Source organism: Drechmeria coniospora, chromosome 01 (assembly GCF_001625195.1).
Source record: "Drechmeria coniospora strain ARSEF 6962 chromosome 01, whole genome shotgun sequence".
Taxonomy (NCBI): Eukaryota; Fungi; Ascomycota; class Sordariomycetes; order Hypocreales; family Ophiocordycipitaceae; genus Drechmeria; species Drechmeria coniospora.
This window is the reverse complement of record NC_054389.1, coordinates 4,548,748-4,566,928: the sequence shown is the minus strand read 5'-3', so window position 1 is coordinate 4,566,928 and position 18,181 is coordinate 4,548,748. Positions and strand designations below refer to the sequence as shown.

The following is an 18,181-nucleotide window of genomic DNA, read 5'->3' as shown; positions in this document are numbered from 1 at the left end:
GCGGTGGCAGAGGCATTGTATGACAGAAGCAATCGGTTCGATGATTCATGCATGGCTTATCTCTTGTTGCCTCTTACCATCATTGAAATATATCATGCCGCTCAGGACACACGTGAACCTTGATGGCGTGCACCCTGGCGTAGACATGATGCCGGGGTTACGGGAGGGGACTTGAGGGAGGCTGGCTTGGCGCCTGATGGATAGGCGACTCTGGGCATCTGCTTGTGTCGTGCGTGTGACGGCTGCCATGCTCAAAAAGCCGTCTGCGCAATGTCATCTGCACGGGTATGAACTTGAGGACATGGGGACCCTTGGCACATGGACATTGGTGACGACGTCGGGCGCGGGCGCAGCGGCGCTAAGGAGGTGGCGGCCGGTTCGGCATCGAGAGGAACGGCACGGTAGCGCAGCCGGCCACGCAGTCCATGCACTCTTAGCCCCTTGCAAGGACAAGTACTTGGTAATAATAGCATGTGTGCTATATCTGTCTCGACGCTCGGTGACATGGATCCTGGTCCGATTCTGGCAGGCAGCACAGCAGATGCGGGAGTACCACGTACTTGCATGTTGCTCAAGCGCCTCTCCTACTAATAATACAGTTGCTGTTGATTCGGCACCTCAGGTAAGTTGATGTTAGGGACGCGCTGGGTTCAAACCCACACCGTACCAACAGTGCTGTACGGAGCCCCCGTAGCAAATTGTCCAGTGCATAGGTAGCTGCGTTGGTGGCGGGAACTTCACTGTGCGAACGGAGGCAGGAATGTAGTAGACCATGCACTGTTCCTGTACTACAAGTCCTAACTATGTACGACTACAGCAGGCTATTCCGTTCCATGCAAACAAAAAATGCACTTGCTGGTACCTGCATGCTCAGTGTTCACGCCGTTTGCAAGGTACTTACTACTAGGTTAGTAGGTTAGTAGTTACTAGTATAGAGTACTAGATGCCTAGAAGGTACACACTACTACACAAGTACTAACTGTATAATGCTACTCCGCGCATGTGCTATTATACATAGTAGTTTGTACTGTACTGTACAGGCAGCCGTACCTCCTCACCCTGGTGTGACCATGCCGCCTGGTCGTGCTGCGACGACGATGACGACAACGACGACGGATGAAGAGGTGAGGGGGGCACTGCAGACCTTGAGCCCGTTGACGATGATGCGTGTTGCCCGGTGAACGGGTGCGTGTGCGTGTCGCTGTTCTGCTGTCAGTTTCAATCGCTTGTTTCGCGCGTGACGTTCCCATACACTGTCGCGTGGTGCACGTGCGAATGACGCGCGGGGGCGTTAGGCAGACACCTGGACCCCTGGATGACCTGACTGCTAGGCAGCCGGCTAGCACGAAGCAAGTAACACATGCCACGGTGCAGAGGTACGTGACGGTTATGTTCCATTACTCTCACGTCCTGTAAGTAAATAGTGGTACAGTCGCTAGACAAAAGTGACGGTTCCATTTTGGTAGCGCTACTGCTACAGATTGAATGGACACTGTTGCCACCCCACTGTAAATAGTAGTAGGTACGGGTGCTGTACGCTAGGGGGTGCCCTGGTATTCAGCGGCGGATGTCCCGTTGATGGTGCCAACGGCTGCGATATTACCACTCTGTATTACAGTGACTCCGTAGTTCGCACAGCGTGTAGGTGGGGGAGTCCTGTGCCGTACGGTGTAATACCTCTACAACTACGGTGTACTCCGTACTGTACTTACAACTATTACCCCTTCCAACCCCACCAAAGGTGGCCAAGGCTGCCGCGGCCTGCTTCCCGCCAATTCCAATTCCAATCCCATCTCTCCAATCCCACCTGCAGGCCCCTTCTCGTCTCGATGCATCCTTGCCCTTTTCTCCATCTTTGCTTTTTCGACCGATTACGAGTGCGAGAACTCGTGCAGGGCCGCAAAGGAATCCCTCCCTCCCTCCTCTAGCACCGCTCGCCGGCTGCACGACACCATCGTAGACCGACCGACGAGGCCTTCTTCCTCTTGACAGTACCGTTGCCGCAGCCTTCGTTTCGTCCCTCGTTCGAGTGTCCATCCCGAACCAGCTCCCGCTCTCCCTCCCTACCTCGCCGCTCGAGTCTCTCGCCGACTTCGTGCGCCCGCCTGATCAGCCCCCCCTTCGATCCTTTCATCCCCTTTCATCCCCTTCCCCGCCGGCCTGGATTCGGATCGCATGTGGGCGTAGCGTCCGCGGGTGCCCCCCCAATGGACGGCGAAGAACCGACCCAAGGTGCGGACGGTCCTCCGGCGCCCTCCTCGCCCTCCTCCGGGGCTCAACGTCTTGCGTCGGGCGTGCCGCTGACTTGTCCCCATCTCCAGCCACCCAGAATGTCCTCGATCCGCGCCGGGTAGGCAAGCAGAACTCGGGCTTCTCCGACGAAGACATATCCGACATCATCTGCGTCCTGTACCCTCACTCGGACTCGGCGCGGCAGGAGGTCCAGCGACTCGCCCTCGACGACTCGCCGCACATCATCGGCAAGGACGAGGCCGACATTGTAGAGCCCAACTACGACGATGAGGACGCCGCCGGCCGCTTCGACTCGAACCTCACCAATCACGGAAACTACGCCATCATCCTCCGCCTCTCCACCCAAGTCAAGAACTCGACGGCTGGCTATGTCTTCGGCAGGAACCATAGCCGCTGCGACGTCGTCTTCGTCAACGACCCCTTGCGGAGGGTCAGCAACATCCACTTCCGCATCTACGTCAACGAGTTTGGAAACGTCATGATAGAGGACCAGTCGACCAACGGTACCTTTGTCGACAGCAACCTGCTGACCAACCACCCCAAGGGCAACAGTCCGCTCGTCACCAGGTGGATGCTGAGCTCCGGCTCCGTCATCAAGATCTTCCTCCACAGCGAGATCCGTGACCTGACCTTTCTCGTCCGCATTCCGCGCCGGGATGAGGAATACGAGCGAGACTACATCAACAAGGTGGAAGACTACTTGACGAGGCACGGATTGAGAGCCACGCCGGCCCCGGCCCTCGCGCCGCCGGGCCCCCCTCGTACCGGCGGCCATGTCGACTTGTTTAAGGCGCTCGCCGAACCCGCCGCCCGTAGGGTGGGCTTCGAGCAACCGGCGCCGGCCGACGCCGGACCCTCGAGGCGAAAAGACCCGCCCCACGTTATTCGCAGGGAATGGACCGGCTCCGGCAAGTATAATCGGATTCGCACCCTCGGCAAGGGTGCTTTTGCCGTCGTCTACAAGGTCACCTCCAAGTACGACGGTAGGCCGTACGCGGCCAAGGAGATCGAGAAACGTCGCTTCATTAAGAATGGGGTCGTGGATCAAAAGGTGGAAAACGAGATGAAGATCATGCGAAGGGTCCAGCATGTGAGTCGAGCCAAGCTACCGGTAGTGCAGTCTTGCGCGCCAGCAGCCAGCAGCCGTTCGCCTTTCGCCTCAGCTAATCTTGCCGTCTCACCAGCCCAACATTGTACGATACATGGAAAACATTGAGTGGGACGATCGCCTGCTCATCATCATCATGGAGTACGTCCCCCTTGGCGACCTGGGGAAGATGATATCGGAGGCCGGAGCCTTCCACGAGGATATGTCGCAGACCGTGTCGAGGCAGTTGCTGAGTGCCCTCGGCTATCTTCACGCCAACAACATCACCCATCGGGATGTCAAACCGGACAATATTCTCATCAGTTCCATGGATCCCGTCGAGGTCAAGCTCACCGACTTTGGCCTGTCCAAGGTCGTCGATACGGAACAGACGTTTCTGAGGACCTTTTGCGGCACTCTGCTGTACTGCGCGCCAGAGGTCTACACCGAGTATGCCGAGTACGATGACAACGGTGTGAGGAACAGGGGAAAGAAGATGCGCCGCATGCCCGGCCAGAGGTACAGCCATGCCGTCGACATCTGGTCCCTCGGCGGAGTTCTCTTTTACATCCTGACGGGCTCCCCGCCCTACCCTGTCAAGTCTGGCATCAGTCCCTCTGAGCTTCTGCACAAGGTGATGACGACGCCGCTGAACGTCTCGCCGCTGCAGACGTATGGCGTCTCGGAGCAGGGCATTGAGTTCATGCATCGGATGCTGCAGAGGCGACCGGAAAACCGCGCCACCATCGTCGAACTGGAGAGCCACTCTTGGCTCGGCGGGCAGGGCTCCATCATCCAGACGTCGCAATCGTACGACGAAATTACCGACGACGAAGACATTGCCGAGCCATCACTGTTCCGCCAACCTGTCGGCTACGAGTACGATCGAGTGAGTGACTCGATGGGTGAGGAGTCAGAAAAGGAGAACGACGGCGTCGCCGGAGGAAAGCAGCCGCCGCGCCTCTTCGGAGAGGTAGGAGTGTCGGCGATCGGCAGCTCTGGCGTCATCCCTTCGGGCTATCTAGACCTGCCCGTCGAGGACACCGACATGGGTGGGAGTGAGATACCAGACTCCCACGGGGATGAAGAAGACGACTCCGACCGCTCTGATACAACCAAGGAAAAGAACCGGGTCGCGTTTCACTACAACTCAACATCCGTTTATCCAAACCAGTCCGCGGACCAGCTGCAGAGCTTGGTCGAAGAGGTTGCGTCCCAGAGCCTTGGTGGCAAGGGGAGCGTGGCAGACAGCAACCTGGCCACCGCATCGCAGTACCGGCCTCAGTCGCTGGACCCGAACTGCAGCAAGAGGAAACCACCATCGCACGATACGAGCGACGAAATGTTGGACGAAATAGCACCAGGGGGGAAGCCGACGATGAAGAGATTCAAGTCGAATGTTACCATGGACGATGTCACCGACGATATTCTTGCCGAGTTTAAGTTGCTCGCCTCCATGCCTCAGGTCAGGAGATTGGGGTCCGGCAGGCAGGTGGACACGCCTGTGAGCAAGGTCATATTCTGGGAGAAGGATCTTGGGACGTGGCATCTTCAGTACCCCGAGATGACCCAGCTTCAATATGATGCCTTCTCTCAAGCCGCCCGGCAACGGGACGAGGAGTTTGGACCAAACAAGTCTCCGCTCTGGGACTTGGCAATGAAGTACTTCGCCCCAAACCCCCGGTCACCAGATCAAGTCGACGCTTCACCTCCGGCAGGCCGTGTCGGAGCGAAGCGTGACGACCGCAAGCTGGTCGATGACACCATGGATATCCCATCAACAGCTGCTCCCGTCGACGGCGAGCCGGGACATCCGACCCAGCCCCCGGATACGCAGATTGTCGTGCCGGTACAAGCTGGCAATGCCGCAAATCGCGCTCTAGCCGTCATCGAGTCTCACCCCGAGTCCTGCGTCCAAGGCGTATCCTTCCCCATCACCGACTCGCTTTGCACCTTTGGAAGGGCCAAAGAAAATACGGAAATCTTTCAGGACAAACAGGAGCAGAGAGTGCCAAAGTTTGCCTTCAAGATGTTATTATGGAAAGAGTATTACGATCCCGCAAAGGACCCGGTCAAGAATACACACCCTTGGCAAAAGGAGTCGTCTCCCGATGATGTGTCGTACGAGTTTTGGATCTCGACCAAGGCCACACTTGGAATTAGGATAAACGGGTATAACCTGGCATCGTCGGATACGAAAAACCCAAGTGGACCCGCTCAATACTGGGCCAAAGTCAAGGACGGCGACACCATCACCATCTGGGGCGGCCAGGACCCTAAGCATCAAACCAAACTCGTCTTCCGTTGCTTTTGGGGGGGTTCGACGAAACCCCGTTCGAGGGACAGGCAGCAGCTCGAGCTGGCAAGCCAGCCTCTCGCCCAGAAACTTGATTCCGCCTGCTTTAGGACGGAGAAGCGGATACGCGAAGTGGCAGAGAGGCGTCGTAGGCTCAGCGAAGTCAAGGTGGAGCACGACGGACGTCTGAAGAACGTTGAGATGGAGCGGGAGCGCAGCCACATGTTCGAGAACAGGAGGTTGGCGGCTGTGGAATATCTCAGCTCCACGGTGCAACAGGGTCCTTCACGAAGGGACGCACCGTCGAGCCTGGCGTCCACGGTGCACGGTGGGAGAGCTCAGGGAATTGCGCAGAAGTCAGATCTGGTCCGATGAAGATACTCGAAACCGATAATCGGTCGCTTCGGGCCTCTGTGCATCAGCGTCTCGGCGGTGGCGAGAGCTTGCAACACCCATGTCGACTAGATATATTGAGGGCAAAGCGTTATTGCCTCGAAATTGCTATGTACTCGAGCGCAGCGATAGATTATGGCTTGGCTTTGAAGTTTGTTTATTCTCGCAGCGATATGCATTAGATATGAAATTGACATGGATGAATGAATGAATCATCAAGGAATAAACAGACCAAAATGCCACACGTGAAAACAATAAGCCACGAACTATTGTCCTGTTTGAGTGTCCAAATTTGGACCACTTGAACACTGCTTCATCAGGGCTAATTGCAGGTTTGACAGATAGGAGATAGCAGCGAACCGAGAAGAGTAGCATTCGCAGAGGCAGTCGACTAGTTAGTCAGTCTGTCATTACATTTTCACCACCACACTCCGTTTGACCCATCTACCTCCATTACCAGTACTGTGCCAAGGGTGCAGTCCCTTTCTTTATCAACGTGAACAGCAAACTCTTGCCCATCTAAGAAGGACCAAGGGCCGTCCCAACCCCATCCCCGTGGTCTGTCCATTATCTCGTGCGCGGTGGTTCGCAGTCAACTCCGATTGCGTTTCCTTGCCTGTTCTGATTTTAATTGGCCGTCAACACCTCCGGAGGCTCGTCGTCTGATTCGGTGAACGAGTCATCTGCAACTCTGATATTGTACTCTGCGAAAAGAAGAATGAGAGATGTCTTGCGTCTAGTTCAACCAGTGAAAGTGTCACCCATACCAAGCAACTTAATTGGTTGTACAGGTGAGCCAGGAGGTGAGTAAGGCTCTTCGATAATGGGTTCAGGGACCACGTCGCTTTCTGGCATCTTCTGGCTGGGACGAGACCATTCAGGGCTACCCCTGGTCTGAGAGCTTTGGGAAAATAGATGTGCCCTCGCAAAGCGACTTGGTTTATAGTATGGGTTGTCAGACGAATATGACCTCTCGCTGTAAGTCGCGTCGCATTCATCATGTTGTTCTGCAATATCTGCTCGACAGACGAAGGCGACATGGCTCTTAAAGGCTGTGGACGATTCAAACGATGACCCGAGCTGACATGGTTTGCCGTTGGCAGCCTGTGGAGAAAAATCACCGGCTTCTGGAGCTTCATGCCTCTCTAGGCAGTGCGGGCTATAAGACATGAAACTAGGACTTGCCCAGGCCTGTGTTGTCGCGCCAAAGTAGTCAGCGGAACTTCCAAACATCGGAGCAAAGGCGCCTCGAGAAAATTGAAAGTCTGACTGATTTCGATGTGTGCATCCGTGGGGAATGGGACTGAAGGGATCACTAATGCAGGGCGAAACGTGCCCATCAGCAAGAGGAGAATGCCTCGAATCGGGGTTGTCAGATATGCCACCAGTGGCTGGCACTCGCTCGGCTCCCATCTTCGGGGTCGACCACATACGACCCGTGGAAACAGGCTGCTTTCCAAAGACACCCCTGGAAAATTGAGACGTGGTCAAGTCGGGCTCAGATCCAATACACTCATTATCATGCAATTGATTTGGCTCCATGGAAGGACATGGACTCGACTTGTCAGTCTGAAGACCATCACCGTCTGAAGATGGAACGGTGGAGTAAGCACCGTCACCAGTAGGCAGAGTTGTGATGATCTCATGAATATCGACACGTCTGGGGGTGGATCGGTTGCATGTGTTAATGTCTGGTTCTTGCAATTCCGCGTGTGATGACGCTTCGTTGGAAAGGCGGGTGCTTGAGCAGCGTACGTCAACGATCGACTCAATACCGGAGACTTTTCTGGTCAACGGCTGTCGTGGCTTGCCCGCAATATCGAATTGGCCGAGGTGAGGATATTTTAAGGTAGGCGAGACTCCTTCGGGTAATGGAAACGCGGCTGCTCCTGTATGGGAGTCCTTCCACGTTCCGAAATGCCTGGTGCTTCCACCAGATGACGAAGTCACATGGCCACCCATGCCAGTAGAACGAGACGGCATGCGACGTGTCCCAAGAGGTGCGTGCACCGGTGTGTTTGTTTCGGCGTCTTCCACATATGGCTGCTGGTAGGATGTTTGGTTTGCCGGAGGGCTCATCGGGGTGAAGAGCTCCTCTCCTTGACGCTCAGCACGCCGTTGAGCTGATCCATGTCTACGATCTGGGCGGAAAGACGGACTCGGTACAGTGTTGGGATGGTTGAGATTTGATGAGGGAGACCTGAAGTCTATCTTATTGATGGATTCTGCCTCCGAATATTTTGTTGCTCGTCGTCGTCGCCCGTTTTGGGACGCAGAAGCACTCTCGGGCTGCTTCTCGTGGGCTTGCGCCGCAAAATATTCGGTGCTTGTGCGGTCACGGTTGGCTGAAGTGGTTCGTGCGGAATCACGCAGTGCTTGGCCGTGGGAGCTTTCGAGCGCCTGCAACAACTCAGCACGTGTCATTCAGGCTGGAAGAGGAGAGGGAGACTGCTTCTTACAGAACTGACAAAGGAGGCATCAACCGTGCTTTCCATTCCACGAACCTCACGCCTGCACCTCATGCAATAATTCGGCAGCATCGGATCTGCTCTCGTGATGATATGCCGGCGTTGAAAGGCTTTTGATCTGGCCACACCACAGCCGTAGCAGAAAACATGGCGCTCAGTCGTGACACCAGTTTTCATGATCTCATCCCTGCAAGATCCACAGTAGTTGAAGAGCGGCTTTCGACCCGGAGCGAGAGGATGTTTACAGTGGAACTTTTCAGATCGAATCCCGCCGCAGCTGGAGCATAGGTGATGTCGAATGGTTGGACCTGGGCTCTCGTCCCTGCGTGCCACCGAAGCCGTCCGAGTCTGGGCCGGAGTAGTCTGAACGGCAAGGAAATTCCGAGTTGCGTTTCTGGGCATCGATTGGGCGGTAGCAGTGTCCAGTGTTGACTTGAGTCTTTCTTGAAATCCTTTAAGCTCCAAGCGAACCACATGATCTCCAGGATTGCGTGACAACTTCATCCAGGCCTGGTCTATCTTGCGCTGAATTCTCTTGAGCTCCTTGGAGAAATTTTGCGTTTGGGTTTCGCCATCGGTTCTAAGCACTGATGCATGTGTGAGACTCGGTGGACCAGTTTGGGGTTGTCCGGGAGTCGCTGCAGTAGTCATGGGTTGAGTGAGATACGGTTGCTGGAAATAGGGTGGAGGGTATTGGTGGATTTTGTGAGCATCATGAACTTGTGAAAGCGAGTATTGCGGCGCCAGTGCAACGTATGAGGGCTGAATGGCTGGCCTTTGTGTCCTAGGAGAAGTTGCGGACTCTGATATCGATCGAGGTGGCTTCGTAGTCGACCCCTGTGCCGGTCGTGTGACAGGATGGGAGTTTTCGGACCGAATTAATCGACCTCTCAGCGCAGCTTTCACCTTCCGCAGACGTCGGGGCTTTTTGCGTGAGGAATCCACGTAAGGGTTCGCTGGAATGGTCCTGGGGAGCGAGTCCTTCAAGCATCGCTCTCGAGTTGCAGAAGCAGGTGACCCTCTAGCCTCTGAACGGAGAAGTGATGATTCTTGGGTTGATGGCGTGCACGCGCTTGATACTTCCCAACATCTACCGTGCTCATTGTCGTCACAAGTCAGTTCCACTTCGCTGACGTCGCTTTCACTATAGCTTCCGGAGGATGAAGCGACAAATTCTTCGATGACAACCTGGTTCTCTCCGACGGAAGTACTGGTGGCCTCTTCGTCGTCGAATACCGCGTCCCGCTGCATGCTCACGCGCCGACAAGATTGACGGGAAACGTTGGCAATACGACCGGCTCGGCGCTGTCTATTCCGCTGCATATCACGGCGAGTGGGCAGGTTGAAGGCGGCACCCAATAGACTGATCTCTGGTTCTTGTGCAAGCCTCTCCCGGAACGACTTCTTTCGGAAATCCATCACTGTGATGTGTTGATTAGTGTATGGGGTTGAAGAAGAAGGAAGCCAACCGCAGGGGCTGATTGCCCCATGAAACGATGAATGCAATGGAGGTGCAATAGGGAGGGATTTTGATCCAGAGACGAGGTTTGAAAAGGGCGGGAAAGCGGGATGAAAAAAGTAGATGCTACCACCTGGTAGCCTGGTAGCACTCGCGGTTTCCCATTCATTCGAACGAACGAACGAGGCGACAGCGAACTGGGCGCCTGAAATTCACTGCTGGTTACCCTGAACACGTCACCATTGGCGAAAGACAAGGAGGAGGAGGACGACGACGACGAGCCTTGCAACCACCCGCATTCTGCACCTCGGTCACATCAGCTGTCATCGAAAACCCGCTGTAGCCCAAGGATTACGCAAACGGACGGCTTGGGTACCTCGGGTTCTGGGCCGTAAGTTACTTGTCTCGTGGCAACACCTCCTTCTCTCGATTTATGTCAGAGTCCAGTCTCGTCCGGTCCCCCCATCTGCGTCACTTCCTTTCCTTCGCGAGGCGGAGCACTTGGGTACCTCTCACGGGACTCGGCGGTCGTCGGGCCAGCCTCCATTATACGTCGCGTCGTTCCCCTGTCCCTTGCCACTGCACTTGTCACGCAATCTTGGGACGGTGCAAGAGGATTGATTGATTCTAGTCTTACATACTTACGTACACTCCCCAAGCTTTTCGTCTACTTTCGACCTGTTCGGTCGTTTCTTCCTTGTCGTGGCCCCCAAGCATCGGTGTCCTAGTCGACACGCAGCACGCGGGGTCCCCTCTTCTTGTTCAGCTTCTTCTTCCTCTGGCCACGATCGAACGCAGCGGCGGAAAAGAGGTCGCGGCCGACGTTGTCCAAGTCCTTGACCTTGTAGATGCGAATGATCCAGTTCTCGCTGGTGAAGGCCTCCTCGAGAGTGTTGAGGACAGGTCCCTCTTCGGGAAGGCGAGAATTGCGCACTCGGTCGACGGCTTTGCCCGGAGGGAACATGGTGTGGTAGTTGTAGTAGCTCATCTTGTACCTGTATCGCTGCTATCAGCCGTTATCTCGTCGAGGCCGGGGGGTGAAACTCACATCAAGCTGTTCTTCATCGTGTCCGTCGCGTCCTGGTCAACACGGTACTCACCGCGGCGGGTGAAGAAGTCGCGTTCCTTGACCTCGTCTGGCCAGATGCCTTCGGCAATTCGAATCATCCAGAGGAACTTGTTAATGTCATCTCCGTTGTAGCCGAGCAGCGCTCCGAACACGACCAAGACATAGTCGACTTCGTGCTGACGCATGATGGGATAGCTGACCTCCTCGCGCGAGGCCATGACTTTGCCCACCGTCGCAATGTGTGTGTTGTTCCAAGTGTTGTTATCCACAAGCGTCGGCCGGTCAGCCATGCCGCCAATCTGATATCCGTAGTCCCACCACGACAAAATCTTGGCGTCCTCCTTCGTGTTCTGGCGGAGCCATTGGTAGGCCTCTCGGTAGTCGTCGATGATGTGCTGGGACCCGTCGGGCAATCGGCTCGCGAGAACCACGGAGGGAGAGGAGTACGCGTTGGAGGTGACCCAAGTACAGTGGGAGACAAACATGAGCAGGTAGATGATCAAGGAGGAAACGACGCTCGTCTTGGCGGTCGAGGCGAAGATTCCGACAGAAGGCTTTTCGCTTCCGCGGAGACCGTGGCTCTTGGCGGCCTTCTTCGACGGCGGCGCCGATGACGCGGCCTCAACCTCTTCCGGGACGGGCGACTTGGTCCTCAGATAGATGTCGAGGACGTAGGAAACGGCCATGCCACCGGTGACGCAGACGATGGGGGTAAGGGTGAGCATGAGTCGGACCATGACGCCGGCAAAGTAGCTGCCGAAGAGACCATATACGATGACGAAGACGTGCTCATCGCGGAGATCCTGGAAGCACAAGTAAATGCCGGCGGGGAAGAGCCAGATGAGCATGTTGAGGTCGAAGAAAAAGGCAGGCCAGGCGGTAGGCTGGTGCTCGGAGACGGATGCGATGATGGGGATGTGAATTTTGGCATAGCCCGTGTCCCAGAGGGAGTAGAAACGTCCGTTCCACGGTGCGATGTAGCCGAGCGAAGTCAGGCCGACGAGGCCGACGAGTCCGATGCCGAATGTAGCGATGACAATGGCCGCGAGCAAGGTCTGCAGCTGTCGGCCGGAGATGACGGATCGAACGTACTGGATGAAAGCGACGAGCTGGATGAAGCCGAAGATGCCTGCCGTCGTCAGTCAGTCACAGAGCACAAGTCAGGCGATGGTCCGCAAGCCGTCTCGTACCAAGCGCGGGCATATGCTCGCTCGTCTTGACGGGCAAGAATCCGACAAAGGGGATCTGCATGCTGGCCAGCGTTCCCAAGGCGTACCAAGTGCAGTAGCTGACGTAGAGACGAGTGCTGTAGCGTCCCATGCAGATGAGCACGAAGGTGTGCAGGGGCAACAGGCAGGTGATGAAGGCATATCCACCCCACGAGGCAACCATATAGCCGTAGAACAGGGCGCACAGCGCGCCCCAGAGCATGGATCCCAGCTTGACAGCCTTGATCCACAGGTAAAAGGTGAAGACAAGGAGGAAGATGGCAATGGCCTCGTTGTCGTAGCTGCCGGCAACGGATCGCGAGATGTAGCCGGGGGCGATTCCCATGAAGGCGGCGGCCAGTAGACCGGCGGACGGCGAGGTGGTCATCTCATTCGTAAGGAGATAGGCTGAAAAGGCCGTCAGGCCGGAGAAGGCAGGCGCGAGAAGAACGCAGACGTTGCGAATATCGACGGGGATGGTCATGGCTCGCAGAGCGTGGTAGATGACACCCGACGTGACCATGAGGCCCGGATAGAGTGTGCCACCGGTGACTCGACCGAGAGGGTGCCAGGTCCGGTCGTCGAACCAGTCCCAGAACTTGTAAAAGCCATTGGCAACGAGATACTTGGTCGCGCGGAAGTTGAACCACGGATCGACTGGAGGAGGTTAGCATTTGAGACGGCAGGACGTCGCGGTGCGGGACTGGATTGAGCTGACATTCGTGAATGATGCTCTCGAAACCTGCGAGGGAAGAGCAGTTAGCACGCATCCGGGTTAAGCGGGACAGCGGGCGAGAAAACCATGGACGAGGAGCGCACGTACGAATGACGGAAAAGAGACGGCTGGAAACGGCAGCGGCGGCGATGAGACAGAGAATGACAACTCTCAGCATAGTTCTCGTGCTTTCCGAGCTTGCGCCCGTAGAGCGGAGTTTGTCTGTGGCCGTCATGGTGGCCGAATGGTCGATGGTGAGGCCCGTCGAGGTTGATGGGGGTTGAAGATCTCGAACCAGATAGGTGCCGACGTGCGAAGGTGAGGACAGCTTGGAGCTTCGGCTGCCTGCCAATGACTAGCACGGTACGTATGGTACCCTGTACGAGTAGTACTGGTACATGCAATTGCTTGCCGTTGGCTGCCACCACAATGGGAGGAGGGATGGAGGTACATGAATGGAGTACATGCAAGTACATGTACTTACTTGTACACTTGACTTGTACTCAGTACTCCCAAGACTTTTCCCCTGGACAGGACAGGACCAGCTTTTTTCCGGTCCTCGAGAAGATTGACTTGTTTCGACGTAATACTTATTATTGTACGGAGTACGGAGTACCTTTACTTGTACCTTCGGGCATGGACCCATCGTACGCGTAAGTGCATAAGTACTTGTACTTACTTGTAAGTACTTACTTGTACAGTATACAGAGATTATTGCAAATTGCAAGTATCAAAAAGACCTACTCCGTCCAAGTATGATTATTGCCTCTAAGTACTCCCCGTACTTAGTCCGTACTTGCACGAACAAGTGCATGTACTTACGTACAACTACATTTACTAACTTGCTTGTACTTGCTTACTTACACTATTCTTCTGAGTTTCGTTTTCGTCGGATACTCGGTGGATAAGCTGTTATTGCAGTGCCGACACCATCTTGTAAGACTACTGGACTTACTGTACACCTGTAAGTAGGAGTATCTCGTCTTGACTTGCCAGTATACCGTACCTCGATGGCTCTTCCTTTGCAAACGTCCCATTTCTCCCCTCCGCTTGCTGCTTACCCGTTCTTGAATATACTGTGTATCGTGTAGCTGAACGGGCGGGCGGGCTTCAGCCTACTCGTCGATATTCTGCATCAATTGATGCTCAACTCCTCTTACCCAATCCCAAGCCCACCAACCTGCAATGTGTGGAACAAACCGGGTATTGACAGTGAAAGTTCGTACTTGCATTTGATGAAATTCTTCCATGATGAATAGTGGCTATACTTCGAAGTAGTGTGCACCGGTGTCCGTGGTTCATCAAGCACTCCATGCTGCATGAACAGCTGGCTACGTACATTGCACCATCCTATCTCGTCATTTCCCCGCGGATCGATGAGACGGCCAGGAGCGTCTACTTTTTATGCGTGTATTTTACACCTGTGCATTTGGTACGCACAGGGACTTGGAAAGAAACGTCTATGCAGCGACATCTCTCGAAGTCTCCATCATACATACACTCGGTATTGTCGTGTGTTTGACACCAGGGCTCTCGTTGCGGTCGCGCAAGGCCACGGACGAGCATATATGCCACATCCCCTTGCCCACTCGCTCCCGCCCTCCCGCGCTTCGTCTCCTTCATTTCGCACCTTATGGGTGCTCCTTGGCCACCTGCAACAGGTACTTTTCGAGGTCGAACTTGGGATCATCCGCATTCGTGATGACTGCAAGCGCGGTTAGTGGAATGCGCTCCTGACCGTCGGGCTGTCACGGTGCGGTTGGCGATGGTCGACCTGTCCCCGCACCGACGGCCGAGCTGGGAATATGAACGTACTACCACTCTCAGAGGCTGATTTAGGGTTGTTCTTCTTGGCGAATTCGGCCTTGGCCTTATTTATCAACTTTTGCTTCTGCGCATACTCGTGCTCCTGGTGCTGGGCTTGTTGAGTTGCCGTTATCGTTCGCTGGTGTGAGAATCCGTAGAAGACGCCGACGGCGAGGGCGGACCACCGGAGAACCTGCAAAGGGCCTGGTTAGCTCACCGTCATTTTCCAGAGCTTCTGCTTCTGCTGCCATGCTCCGTCTGGTGCTGAGTTGCGGAGCTTCATCGACACAATTGATGGGGGTGGTTGGACAACAGCGAGGGCGAGGGAAGACCAACGTTGACTCCTGTCGACGACATTGTGCGCGACCAGTACAAGAAGCGGCCCGGAAGATAAGGACGAACGTTGGCGGCCGACAATGGCTCGGGGATCAATGCAATTTAGTCGACGGTGGGAGTGTGAGGAAGTTGGCCGGCTGTTCGGGAAAAGTCGCTCCTCAGATTTTACAAGCCTCTCATCGCTCCCGGGTCTCCGCTCTAGGGGGTTGCTTTCGGGCGAGCTGGCACAAACAGACAGAGCCCAGCGACGGCTGCGATCACGTGCCAAGTAGTATTTGTATAGTAGGTAACAGGACTACTCAAGTAAGTACTTACAGTAAGTATACGCTCCCACAGAGCTAACAGAGCTACCTACTAGGTACTAATAGGTACAGAAAGGTGCCCATCCGGAGCCACCTGCTGGCTGACATGCCTGCTGTGCCTGCTGGGGCCTACTGGATGCCTCCACCATCTTAGCGCTGGTTCAGTGATCAACAAACAAGCACTGGGGCTGCCTGGCTGTCTACTAGGTACCAGGTTCGCTGGGCGAATGTACTTTCATGTACTGTACAGTACGGAGTAGGCGCAGCAAGTGTTATTGGTCGGTCGCGGTGGATGGATGCCTCTCTGGCTTCGCATTCATGTTTGAGCACGACAACGTATGATTTCGACAACCTCCGCGACCAATCTTCTCGAGATCCGTCTTCTCCGCTAGCTGACCAGCACGCTGTCTCCCTGCCGCCATTTTTGTTCTCACCAACAAGCCCTCCGCCGACCGACTCTCTCCTCACCCGCCACTCCTGATCCCACGGCTTTCCTTTGCCTCTCGACCGAGCACCCTCCCCTTTTCTCTTTCAATACCACTCCACGACCTGCCCATCCCGCGCGGGATGGGCCTGTCCAGCAGTCAAGATGCAGCAACGTCGAGATGAGATCCTTGCCAAGAAAGCTAAGCTCGCCGAGCTCAAGCGGCAGAGGGAGCTCCGGCAGTCATCAGTGAGCCGCCAGAGCATGGGTAGCGGTAGCGAGGTATGCCCCGTTGAATGCCGTCGGGCCGAGCCCGAGCTCTCGCTGACTCCCTGGGAACTCCCAGTTGACATCCCCGCCCCCCGGAAGAGCGGACAACCGTCGCGACATCGAAACGCTCATCAACAGCCTGGTGGGGGAGAGCAGGCCAAGCTCGGCCTTTACGGGAGACGTAGCTTCTCCAGCCGCGAGGCGAAGCAGGCCGAACAGCGTCCTCAGCGCCGGCGAGATAAGCAATGGCGCGTCGGACTTTGCCAGTGCGCAAAATGGACAGGCGGGCTCTGCGTCCAAAGTGGCCCTCAGCACCGTGCCCTTGACCACCGTTTTCCAGTGCCCGCCCTCGCCTGTCAAGGAAGTGTTTTCTTACAGCAAAGGCGTCCAGACGGTCGACGATCCGAATCCCCCGACGCGTCCGAGAGCGCAGTCAACTATATCGGAAGCTGATGACCTGAACGCTTCCATCTCGACACCGAGCAAACGCCTGAGAAGGAGAGAGCGGGACCGGGAGGAGGAGCTGCGACAAAAGATACGGGAAGAGGTTGAAGAGGAGCTGCGGGCGGCCAAGGAGCTTGTCGCTGACGGTTCTGGTTCTGGTCCGAAGTACGCCTCGTCATCGTCAAACTATCCATCCAGAGACCTCACCGCCGAAGAGCTCGAGGCCGTCACTCGGTCGGAGGAGTTTGTTGACTTCTTGGAGCAATCGACGAAAGTCATAGAGCGTGCGATTGATCAAGAAACGTACGACATCCTCATCGACTACTCTTTGCACGGGAAAGATCAGGACGACGAAGACGAGGAGAGCGGCAACACGGGAGGCCGAGGAACGCGCAGAATCAAGGAAGTGGCCCAGTTCTACGATGGCCGGTGGTCCAAGAAGCGAATGATCAGCAGCATCGACTTTTCGCCCAAGTTCAGCGAGCTTCTGCTAGCCTCGTACACGAAGAACCCTACGGCGCCGCACGAACCGGATGGTCTCGTGCAAGTCTGGAACACGCACATGCACGACCGGCCGGAATACGTCTTCACGGCACAATCGGATATCCTCACGGCCAAATTTTCCCCCTTCCATCCAAACCTGATCATTGGCGGCTCCTACAGCGGCCAGGTCTTGCTCTGGGACACACGAGCCAAGGCAACGCCGGTGCAAAAAACACCGTTGACAGGCTACGGCCACGCTCACCCGATCTACTCGGTAGATATTGTTGGCACGCAGAACGCGAACAACGTCATATCGTGCTCGACCGACGGCGTCGTATGCGGCTGGAGCATGGATGTCTTTGCGCAGCCGCAGGAGCTTCTCGAGTTGAAGAACCCGTCGCAGGCGAAGATTGCCGTGGAGCATGTCAGCCCGACCTGCGTTTCCTTCCCTCAGTCGGATCCGACCTTATTTCTCGTCGGCAGCGAGGAGGGCACCATCTTCCCCTGCCACAGGTACGATCGTGCCGGAGCCAAGGCCGGCGTGGACAAGAAGATCAGCTACAAGGGCCACGCCGCTCCCGTCATGTCGGTCGACTTTCACCCGTCGAGGGGACCCGTCGATCTCGGCGACCTGGTCATCTCGTCGTCGCTAGACTGGAGCGTCAAGCTGTGGAAGGTGCGTGCGCCGGCGGCGACTTCGACGGTCGGCAGCGCCGACGGCAGCATCGCGCCCCTCATCGACTTTGTCCGCGAGGACGTCGTCTACGACGCCAAGTGGTCCCCTGTCAAGCCGAGCGTCTTCGCCCTCGTCGACGGCGCCGGCTGGCTTGAACTCTGGGACATTGCGGTGGAGACGGAGGAGCCCGTGTCGAGGATCTCGCCAAGCGCCCGCCAGGACGGCCGAACCATGCTTTCCAAGAGCCTGAACAAGGTGACCTGGGAGCCAGTGGACGGGAAGCGCCTCGCGACCGGTGGCATTGACGGCTCGCTGACCGTCTTCGAGGTCGGCAGCGGCTTGGGCGGCAGGGAGGCTTTGAAGAACGAGGAGTGGACAAACGTCAAGAAACTGGTGAACCGCGTGGAAGCGGTTGGATTGAACGGAGCTGTGGTGGCCTAGCACTCGGACCCTATTTTTTGGAGACCTGTAGTTCTGTACCATTCATGTACA

The 18,181-nt window shown here is 56.0% G+C and overlaps 5 protein-coding genes across 5 annotated transcripts; 2 read left to right on the top strand and 3 right to left on the bottom strand.

The window, feature by feature from the left end:
* Positions 1-2,207: 2,207 nt before the first annotated feature.
* Positions 2,208-6,011, top strand: DCS_01112 (Serine/threonine-protein kinase domain protein; the record flags this gene model as incomplete). The annotated part of the gene is made up of 3 exons (XM_040798447.1): positions 2,208-2,232; positions 2,322-3,343; positions 3,438-6,011. 3 exons carry the CDS (start codon positions 2,208-2,210, stop codon positions 6,009-6,011), a joined length of 3,621 nt encoding a protein of 1,206 aa, XP_040659330.1.
* A 759-nt stretch (positions 6,012-6,770) lies between these two features.
* Positions 6,771-9,916, bottom strand: DCS_01111 (uncharacterized protein; the record flags this gene model as incomplete). Its single annotated transcript, XM_040798446.1, has 2 exons — positions 6,771-8,429; positions 8,489-9,916. The coding sequence occupies 2 exons, from the start codon at positions 9,914-9,916 to the stop codon at positions 6,771-6,773; spliced, it is 3,087 nt and encodes a 1,028-aa protein (XP_040659329.1).
* A 764-nt stretch (positions 9,917-10,680) lies between these two features.
* DCS_01110 (oligosaccharyl transferase STT3 subunit) lies at positions 10,681-13,183 on the bottom strand (the record flags this gene model as incomplete). Its single annotated transcript, XM_040798445.1, has 5 exons — positions 10,681-10,951; positions 11,005-12,154; positions 12,216-12,890; positions 12,952-12,975; positions 13,057-13,183. 5 exons carry the CDS (start codon positions 13,181-13,183, stop codon positions 10,681-10,683), a joined length of 2,247 nt encoding a protein of 748 aa, XP_040659328.1.
* Positions 13,184-14,579: 1,396 nt separating this feature from the next.
* Positions 14,580-15,037, bottom strand: DCS_01109 (uncharacterized protein; the record flags this gene model as incomplete). The annotated part of the gene is made up of 3 exons (XM_040798444.1): positions 14,580-14,653; positions 14,764-14,947; positions 14,972-15,037. The coding sequence occupies 3 exons, from the start codon at positions 15,035-15,037 to the stop codon at positions 14,580-14,582; spliced, it is 324 nt and encodes a 107-aa protein (XP_040659327.1).
* A 944-nt stretch (positions 15,038-15,981) lies between these two features.
* DCS_01108 (cytoplasmic dynein 1 intermediate chain 2) lies at positions 15,982-18,130 on the top strand (the record flags this gene model as incomplete). The annotated part of the gene is made up of 2 exons (XM_040798443.1): positions 15,982-16,098; positions 16,163-18,130. 2 exons carry the CDS (start codon positions 15,982-15,984, stop codon positions 18,128-18,130), a joined length of 2,085 nt encoding a protein of 694 aa, XP_040659326.1.
* Between the last annotated feature and the right edge of the window lie 51 nt (positions 18,131-18,181).